Source organism: Melanostigma gelatinosum (genome assembly GCF_949748355.1).
Source record: "Melanostigma gelatinosum genome assembly, chromosome: 11".
In the NCBI taxonomy this organism is placed as follows: Eukaryota; Metazoa; Chordata; class Actinopteri; order Perciformes; family Zoarcidae; genus Melanostigma; species Melanostigma gelatinosum.
In genome coordinates, this window is record NC_136644.1 from 18,938,285 (window position 1) to 18,948,786 (window position 10,502).

Genomic DNA, 10,502 nt, shown 5'->3' on the forward strand with positions numbered 1-10,502 from the left:
AAATAAACATGTTATATTATGTTATGTTATATTATATTATATAAGTGTTATTTACTGCTTTTTTCATGTTGGAATGAATGTTAAATATTTAACTGTAAAGTAGTAATGCGTGTTTGATACTTTAATTTGTTTGCATTAAATCATACTCGGATGTTTGTTTAAATTGATGGGATGGCCTTACCTGGAAAATTTTCCACCAGCCGCCACTGGTTATTAGAGTCTCTAGTTCCATGACGTTGAGCCAGACCCTTCAGCTATAAGCTCATATCCTGTGGAACCAGAAGTTTCAGTCCAGGAGTGGAGGCAAGTGGAGGCAAGATATTTCTTCGTCATGGAGCGCATTTAAGCAAACATTCACATCGTCAAAACATGGCTCCGAGCGGAACAATTCTTTAGTGTTGCATTAAATGTGCTTTGAGCTTTCTGAGTGACACATTTAATGGTGTAAATGAGGAGTTACCGATTGTAAACAAGTTACAATCTAAATGGTGTAGCTTTACACTGTATAAACATCCAAGTAAAGTCCGGTGTTTGTGACATTTTCTGATATGAGAGGAGTTGTTACTTAACGAGAACTATCAGTTTTCCAGATGTACATAAATAGAATTATTTACAAAACATATACTGTACATTTCTTTACTCTGAACACTTCCTACAACACCTGTTTCAAACCAGTACAGATATTAACACTCATACAGCAAGAAACATGAATATCTTGTAGCAGCCACTCAAACGCTGTTTTGAATTTAAATAGCATTGAAGCAACTTCATTGCTATTTGGCTCGTCTAGCAGTGCCAATTCACATTAACTAGGCTCCTGGATTGTGTCAATGCCATCAGAGACTGGACGGCAGAAAACTGCTTACAACTCAACGACTCTAAGACGGAGGTCCTAGTTATTGCTCCAGATGAGTTTGTCCCCATGATCAGGCAGATTATTAGTCCTCTCTCCTCTGCTGCCCATTACAAAGTGCGCAATCTTGGGATTTTCTTTGATCGATCCATGTCGTTTGACCCCCATGTTAAGCAGTTGTCCAGATCATGTTTCTTCCATCTAAGAAATATCAGTAAACTGAGATCTGTAGTATCAACACCTGAACTAGAGATGATCATACACACATTTATCTCCTCTCGCATTGACTACTGCAACTCACTTTTCACATCACTCAGTGCATCTGCTCTTAACCGTCTGCAGGTCATCCAAAACGCTGCCGCCAGATTACTCACCAGGACAAATCTACGGTCTCACATCACCCCCGTACTCCGATCTCTCCACTGGCTTCCTGTAGCATCTCGGATACACTTCAAAATTCTCACCATCACTTACAGAGCACTTCACGGTCAGGCTCCTACTTATGTAGCTGATCTACTTCACCCATATTCACCCGCCCGCACTCTCAGGTCAAACGCTCTGGGTCTTCTGTCAGTCCCACGCACACGATTTAAGCCCCGTGGTGACCGAGCCTTTGAGGCAGTGGCGCCGAGGCTCTGGAATGCTCTGCCTGCAACTCTACGCCTCGCAGATACTGTGAATACTTTTAAAAAACAGCTCAAACTCCACCTTTTTAGGCTGGCGTTTGAGTAAAGACCCATGTCCTAGACCTGCTCTTAAAATATGTTTTAATTTTTATTTAAAATTTTTGTTTGCTCTCTGTGTATGTCATTTATTGACCCTAGGGTCACATTGTGTTTTTTATGCTTTTAAATTTATGCTGTTAAGCACTTTGTGATTTCATGTCTGTGAAACGCGCTCTATAAATACATTTTATTGTTATTTTTATTATACCTACCAAAGTTAGTCACAGAGTTCCAGAAGGTTCTAAGCTCCAAGCATGTCTTTAGGACATAAAAACCTGGAAGACCTGCAACTCCCTGCTGTTATCTTGAAAACAAACAAGTTGTTGTACTCTGTACAGAAAACCTCCGCTACAAATCATCTAATGACACAGTTAATCTGGACGGCATTGCCGGACCCTTACCCGGCATTTAATTAAATGAAAGTAATAAAAGATAATAGGATGGGCACCTGAGTGTATTGATCGGGCTGATTTTACATTATCAACACATCCTCCTTGTCTACACTTATGCATGTCTGAATCTGAAACAGTGAAGTCATTGACAGTTAAGGTAACTGGAAATGCAGCCTAGGAAATAAGACGCAGCTATTTTCTGGGGTGTATTTTACCACCTCTAGTTAAGCTTCATGAGTCACTAGAAAAACAGCAAAAACCGCAATTATTGGTCGTGATGCACGGCAGCGCTGTGGGCCACTGGGGCCCTCCCAAAACACCAGGCATGATCACTGCTCAGGCCTTCAGCGCCACCAAAACACATCTTGCAGTTATCTTTGGTCAGTATATCTCCCTTAACTCCCTCATATCAAAACTTGAAGGAAAGCCACCTTTCACCGCCGTAACATCACAAGAATCAGTAGAACACGGTGTTCCCCGAATACAGGTTTACTTGAGGTTATTAGAGTCTCTAGTTCCACGAAGTTGAGCAAGAGCCTTCAGTTATATAGTTCCTGTGGAACCAGAGGTTTCAGTCCAGGAGTCGAGGCAAGTCAACTTTATTTGTATAACGTTGTTTTGCCTTGAAAAGATAGAAATACGAGTTTTATAATGTAAAAAGTGCAAAAATTCAGACATGTAACACAAGAGATAAACATTTTAAAGAAACTAGTATAGTAGTAAGTAAAAGTGAAAAAATATGTTGGTTTTTTTTTAGAAAGCCAAATACTCCCTGATATAAATGCAGAGTTGAATTAAATTAAAAACTAGAATTACCAACTTGCAGTTGTATGCCTCAGTTTACATGCATGCATGTCCAAAATGTATCACTTCATCATTTTATGCTGTTGTCGACATTTGTCTGAAACTGTCATAATTTGCATATCAATTGTTGAGTCATGGCAAAAAATAAAATTTAAAATGTTCATCCTTCAGTCCAAGTGGACGTTGGTGGCAAATTAGAAGAAATCTGCTCCCGGCGGTTCACCAGAATATCAGAGATGTATTTGGGCCCAGAGCCACAGAGATCTGTAGACGAGCAGCTAGAGTTTGAAGCGAGTGACTGAAAGCCAGTGAAAATATTTTTGTGACAATCATGAAATATTTCCTGAATAAAAATAGACAAGAAGTTAAATGCGTTGATCATTTTTTATGTTAAGTCTTTAATTGAAGGGACACAAGCCATTCAGACCAGGAATACAGTACTGACAGAGTGTTGTTGAAACAGTCACATTTAGGTCCCAGATACAAGTCCACAGATACAATGATTGTAGTTCGAAGGCAGTGACGCTAAATACAGGAAATAAAAACTGAGCGCACTGTGATAGATCACCTTAAAGATGAGGTTTGTAAGGAAAGGGAAAAAAACAAAGAAAAACAGTATTTACAAAAACAGCTATAAATGGTGTTTGAGGAAAGAAAACTGATCGATACAGAACATATCACAGATAGAACAAGGATGATAAATATGAAGTGTTGCATTTCTCTAGCTTCATAAACCACAAAACAAAAAAACAGTGCAGTCGAGCTAATGGTTTAAGTCTGTGTCCACGCACACGAGGTCCGCTAACACTACTGATGCAGATGAACCACTTCGACACCCAGCAGGGGTTGAGTGATATTTCTTCGTCATGGAGCGCATTGAAGCAAACATTCACATCATCAAAACATGGCTCCGAGCGGAACAATTCTTTAGTGTTGCATTAAATGTCCTTTGAGCTTTCTGAGTGACACATTTAATGGTGTAAATGAGGAGTTACCGATTGTAAACAAGTTACAATCTAAATGGTGTAGCTTTACACAGTATAAACATCCAAGTAAAGTCCGGTGTTTGTGACATTTTCTGATATGAGAGTTGTTACTTAACGAGAACTATCAGTTTTCCAGATGTACATAAATAGAATTATTTACAAAACATATACTGTACATTTCTTTACTCTGAACACTTCCTACACATCTGTTTCAAACCAGTACAGATATTAACACTCATACAGCAAGAAACATGAATATCTTGTAGCAGCCACTCAAACGCTGTTTTGAATTTAAATAGCATTGAAGCAACTTCATTCACACCAATTCACAGAACATTCACGGTTGATTTCTCCCAAACCACCAAGACTGTGCAATTCAAGAAAACAACATTGCTTTTGGTGCCTCAGTAAGTGTAAGTACCTGGAAAACAATAAGTGCATTGTTTATGTGGAAGTCTTTAGAAGAGATGTGTCATGAAGAGAATACTTAGATGCTTTGACCCAAAATGACGGTCAGGAAACTGAATTAACACTCAGTGACGAAAACCTTGACCCGACATATGTTGGTCACGTTGCTTAGTTGTTTCAGAAGTCGTGACGTTTTTTAATGTACATTTAAAAAAGGTGCAGTGTGGAGGATTTGGCTCGTCTAGCAGTCTGGTTTGCCAAACGTGTAGAACTACAAAAACACAAATGGCGCTATGTGGAGCCATTGTTTGATTTGGTTTCACAACAATGCTTAGGTTCAGGTGTTTATATATAAAACACGCTTATTAATATCGTAACGCATTTCTGCCAATAGATCCCCTTAAAATGCTACACACTGTTCTTTTAAGTAGATTTTGCATTCTCATACAAGGGTTCAATTAATTCCAATCAGTTGAGAAATGATCAGTTATTGTATTATGCATGTAGTCTCACCCTCAAGACTGAGAAATCCAGAGACGGCAGGTGTCAAACGACGGTCAAATCTAGATGCAACGTGTCAACGTTAATTAACCATGAAAGTAAAACTTGGGCAATACAGCCAAATAGATAACGGTCTTAAAACATTGTGAAAAGTAGAGCAGGGTAGTGATGCCTTTCATGAACTCCTCTCTGTAGGGCTGTACCGAATAGCTCGTTTGAACGAAGCTTCAAATGTCGTCGAATAAAATCCTCAATTTGAACACTGAGATTCACCAAGTTAGTCTTTAAATATTGTAACTAATTGTAATTAATGAATGTAACTCGTCAGTTTAGTAGGTGCAGACTACGGACCGAGTGCCACGGCGTTCGCAGTGTGCGTGTGTGTGTTAGAGAGGAAGAGAAGGTTGATTGTGGACTACAACACACAATGTTCCTGTTTGTTATTAATAACTTAATCTACCTCTACCCAGGATACCGTCCATTAAAAAAAATAAAAAAATAAATAAAAAAAAAGCTTTGAAACATTTGATTGTTGATTTAGAATTTAAATCTCATATAAAGTCAATATCATGAACGAAGCTTTAAAAGCTTCGAACTAATCTGAGCAGCCCAACCTGTCTTCCATTCAAACACCTCACAGCTTGTTGCACCTATATGGTCATTGGTTTGCAAGCAGATAAAATAATTTATAAAAAGAGGATATTTTTTTAATTTAGTGCACATCATGAATCCACTGCCTGCTACTACATGGAGGAGACTACACATCACGATGCTCTAAATAACATGTTGTAACCTTTGTGTTCGGGCAAACCACACTTTTTTTTATGTTTCCACAAGGGCACTCTTTTTTTGATTGTATTGCACAAATTAATTCGGTCACAGACCACAACTTTTACCCCCCCGTACTGATGACTACGCCCAGCGGCCGCTGGACACGACGCTTCTGCTGAAGGAGAAACTCGTGTCCGAGCTCTTGTGCTTTCCCCAAGCACCAAAGGGCACCACGATGATTGTGCTGTTGTCCTCTGCGCCGTACTGAAGAGACTAAAAGAGAAAAAGGAAACCACATTTCAGCAGGCCTGTGACCGTAGCGGTGCAGCATGTCTGCACTCGAGGCTTTTTGTTGCGGAATAAAAATACTACAACTCCTCAAGCCAAGTTCACGTGTCTTGCTTGCCCGCCTGACGATTAACGTGAAGTGGGTTCGCCCTGAAGTCACCAACAACTTAGGCTCACTTCAAGGGGGGCGGACCATAAATGTGGATCAGCTCGTCTCATTTTAGGGAAGAGCTGCTTCTCCGAGTTTCTGGTGGAGCCAAAGTGCGACACCGGGTGGTAACATAATAAACACTGGTTTCACTACGGGCACATTATAAGCAAAGCGTGAACGTCTCACCTGGTCAGATATTCTCTGAGCGGCCTCCTTGGGGTCGTGGCACTGGTTGATTACGTTGCAGATCTCCTGACTATTCATGATGAAGTTAATGCCGTCCGTGGTCAGCGCCAGGAACGCGTCGTGGGCATGGTGCAACTGAGGAAAGGCCAGACAATATTTAGAAAAAAAAAAACGGTTGTCCTCCCAAGTACTACTGAATTATTGCGGTCGTTTGTGAAGGAAATGAAAAAAAGACCCCAAAATCTTAGAGGTGAGTTTAAATCCTAAAATAATACCTCATTTATAGCTAGGCTGTGTCTTCACAGACATATTTACACATCGGTGGTTATTCAGGTTGGCAGACAAGAGGGCAGCAATAAAGAATGTATCCAGATGTGCAATATTCACTGTAATAGTTACATCATCACATTTAAGACGGAGGCCAAATGTGCACAGAAATGTGAAGAGATGCAGGTTATGATAATTACACTGAGCATATTTGTACCACAAGTCGGTGTTGTCATTATGTTATTGTACCTACATTATTAATGACAAAAAGATTCAATGTACTTTGCGTTGAGAAGCTGAAGAACTTCTTCTGTATAAATTACCATAAAACACCCAGTGTACAAATAACAAATATCAAACATTTTGACTAAACACACGAGTAGAAAACCTACTGATATCCTCTTGGTTTCAGGCTCGGCTATGACTCCCGTGCGCTTCAGGTCGAAGTCTCCGATGCTGCGCGTCATCGCCAACCTGCCGTTGACGTTTGGCTGCCCCAGACTGTTCCAGGTGATAAAACCTCCACTTCTCTTCACCCTTGAGGGAGAAAGGCACATGAAGAATGGCTTCAGTTGACAGAAGCAATTCTTTTTTTCAAGAAAAGTAACCATATCCTTCTCCGAAACGTAATAATGGTAAACGATTAACAGAGAATACGAACATAATAAAGGCGTAATACTTTACTGTTGATCTTGTGCCACCATCTCTGATGTTCTTTGCCTAAACTGACCAACGTGGCATTACCCCCCCCCACAGCTTCGTACCTCTCTTTCTCATCCTTCCTCTCAGGAGTGTGGTCGTCAGTGAGTTTAAGGGCCTTGCCCTTGCGGCACAGCATGGCGCGGCTATCGCCCACGCTGCCCACCACCAGCTCGATGCCGTCCCTCAGCAGCGCCACAGTGGAGGTGCTTCCTGTATTCATGCCGGGTACTACAGAGACAAAAAGGAAACATCAGAGCCGGCAGGTGCAATGCAGAGTTCACACATAAAGTCACTGATCGCAACAAGCACAAACTGTATCTCTCAATCTTGCATCCGCATAATAAAACAGGAACACAAGGGTGGAAGTCAGAGTGGATTTACAGCAAACTAGAGACTACAGTAGTAAACAATAGAGGAGGAAGTCACACATGCAGGTTGAACTGGTTGAACCGAGGTCCAGAGTTAACTTTACAGCAGAGTTAGGTTTACGGCTACAACGAAAAGAAAACACACACTTCTACTTTTCTCATTACTTCCTGAGAGGGGTGGTTTGTTTTACCTCTATGTTTTCTGCATGCATTTATCTACAGTTAGAAATTAACCACTAATCTGTCACAAGGAAAGTGATATAAAATACAAGTACTTGGTAATAATAATCATTTCTAACAATTCTTATTAATGCAGGCCAACAGTAAGATGTCACTTTAACATTGAACTCTGCAACATGGTTCTAGTCAACTTTGCGTATGAAGAATATTCAACTACACACAAACGCTAAACTTTAGTTTCTTAAAGGACGAGTGTCATTACGTGGTTTTATTGGCTGGTATTTGTAGACTAAAGTCTGCAGCACACCTTCTCTCCAGAGAAATAAATGATTTTAGCCTAATCTGCATTTTAAACATGCTGCATCTCATGGACTAGATATGTTAGGGACAACATACAATTTCTCAAACTCAAGCACTTGGTGAGAGATTAAAGGGAAGAGAGAGAGAGAGCGAGAGAGAGAGAGCGGAGTTAGAGAAAGATAGGGAACCTTCCAGTAGTCCAGGATTTAGGACCCGCTGGACTCTCCTTCAATATGTAGCCTCTCGTCATACACATTGGTGCCAAGGGCCTCCAGCTCTTAGCTGGGTCAGCAGCTGCCGTAGATAACATGCACACACACACACAGGCATATTGGGACATTTCACACAGCGTGGCCAATGTATGGCCACATTAAAAGGTATACTAGCTTTTATATTAACAGATAAACCTAAAATCAGACATAATTCTGTTTGAGATAAGTCAACCGAATTTGAAACGTTTCTATAAGACATGGGCAAACATGTAGACCATGTGATTCATTGAGAGAAATGTTGTGCATTCATTTCTTTAAGTGGTGCCTAAATATAAAAAAACGTATATCACTTAATGCCCGTGCAAAACATATACGTTGCAGATTGGCAAAAATATCAACAGACGGGTGACAAATTAAAGGGAAAAACAACATTGAGTGACTTTGTAACGTGTGGGACTACAACAAGACTTTAGAAAAGGCTTCGGCGTTTGTTTGTGTAGAATATAGAAGTCCCAGGACCTCTCATGAAAGATGTGTACGCCATTCTTTCAAAAGATACTCTCATGAGGCATTTCTGATGGTGAAGTGCAGCATCTAACGCGCCATCCCACAACCGCCCACTGGTGTTAAACTGGGCTGAGATCTGGTGGCTATGAAGACAATGGGATGTGATTCAGATATTTAAAAAACACGCCCATAGATGCTGTCTATTTAGGTAGTTGTTATCACACCGATGTAAGTTCAAGAGTTCATTTTTTTTCACCTGACAAGTTTGCTTTTTTATCAGTTATTTGATTTTTTAAAAGTGTGTTGCATCATAATTGGCATCGGCAACAGACAACTTCTCTGACTGAAGTTACAGCAGAGGAGCTGAAGGCTTAGGAATTGTTCATAGAGTAGAAATGTTCCATCACAGCAGCTAGAAGGTGCTCACGCTAAAACAAGCGAGACCTCGATATGACTGCCACGCAGACTCTGGTTAAAAAAAGAAATAAATCAAAAGCGCAAGATGGCCGCTCCGTGTCCAGGTATTTTGGCTTTACTTTCGTACAGTGAGAGGATGGGAAAATACATGATCCATCTATATATACACAATCTAATGTTTTTCCTTTAATTTGTTGCCTTTCTGTTCATGTAAATGTGCAGTGAAGCACTGGTGTTTGCTCTACTTGTAGCTGGGATATTGATCCATCAGTTATTGAGTAACTTTGGGTTAAATGACAGACCTCTAACCATGACAGTTGTAAACTCCAAGGCTTCAGAGCCTAAGTAGGATAAGTAAGGTAGGTTTTTAAGAGAGAAGAAAACAAGTGTCATCACATGAAAACATGGGTGTGTAGAAGTATATCTATGTGCATGTAACACGAAAGCCTATCAACCTACCCTTTGGACAGAAGTGCAAGTGCCTTGCAAGAGCTTTGTCTATTTCAAGGAAGGCCTTCGTTAAAACTGCTTCCAGGTTGGACTCCTCCTCCACAAGGTCCCTGAAACAACAACCAAAATACTACATTGTTACTCCATCCGAATAACAGCTACAAAGAAAGAAGTTGTTGATCAGTAAATATGTTTCCTCTGGTATAGACAGCATATTTAATGAACTCCATACTTGATGAATTTCTCCATGTATTTTTCACAAAAGTCCGCTGCTTCTGGCCCGCCGTGCCCATCAAACACAGCAAAGTAAAGGATGCTGTCAGTCATTTGGGAGACCTGGAAGCGGTCTTCATTCTCCTTGCGTTGAGCGATGAGTGAGGAACAGCCTACCCTGGATAGGCTGACTTTGGGAATGGGCTTGCCGTAGCGAATACTGGAAGGCAGCAGAATGGGCTCATCAATGCGATCGTCCCAGATGCCGAATGAATCCCAGGTAGTGGGGCAGCCGCTGCTGTCCGCATCAAAGCGCGTGTTGCTGTGCAGTTTTCCCGAAGGGCTGTAAAGTTGTCTCTGGAAGATGGTGAACGGGGGGTGGCTGATCTGCTGGCATGAGAGTGGGACTAGGGCCATCTGTAAAAGACCACTGCGTCCCACATAGGGACCACTGCACCTTACCAGGCGCCCGAGAAAGGCTGCTGACATCACCCCGATAGCAACACACTGGAGAAGCACTGGATGCGGAGGTAGAGGGATTTGCTGTCCGAAGACAATGAGAGGGGGGGGGGGGGGGGGGGGGGGGGGGGGGGGGGGTTAGTTAGAAAAGATGCAGAATTCGAATGAACATTACAAAAAACTGTTTGTTCAGGAGGGCCCCAAAGTACCAGAATCTCAAATTTGTCAGCTATTTGTAGCTATTCGTCAAACTAGAAATCATTAGACAAATGCTTTAGTTCCTCTTACCTCTACAAAAGGTAAGAACAGGTAAATATGATACAAACACTTTAAAAAAACAAACCCATAGGTCTTGAGCTCAC

At 41.1% G+C, this 10,502-nt stretch overlaps 1 protein-coding gene across 4 annotated transcripts in view; it reads right to left on the reverse strand.

Moving 5' to 3' along the window:
• Positions 1-3,162: 3,162 nt before the first annotated feature.
• ppm1kb (protein phosphatase, Mg2+/Mn2+ dependent 1Kb) overlaps positions 3,163-10,502 on the reverse strand; it is an 8,196-nt gene continuing 856 nt past the window's right edge. The window contains exons 2-8 of one of the 4 annotated variants that reach the window (XM_079279028.1): positions 9,701-10,224; positions 9,478-9,578; positions 7,097-7,262; positions 6,725-6,869; positions 6,066-6,200; positions 5,906-5,975; positions 5,658-5,713 (exon numbers count right to left, since the gene is read on the reverse strand). In XM_079279028.1, the coding sequence (XP_079135154.1) occupies positions 5,949-5,975; positions 6,066-6,200; positions 6,725-6,869; positions 7,097-7,262; positions 9,478-9,578; positions 9,701-10,170 (1,044 nt within the window). In that variant the 5' untranslated portion in view covers positions 10,171-10,224 and the 3' untranslated portion in view covers positions 5,658-5,713; positions 5,906-5,948. Of the gene's footprint in view, positions 5,976-6,065; positions 6,201-6,724; positions 6,870-7,096; positions 7,263-9,477; positions 9,579-9,700; positions 10,225-10,502 lie in introns of all 4 variants that reach the window. The other 3 variants (XM_079279025.1, XM_079279026.1, XM_079279027.1) reach the window with 3 other exon arrangements.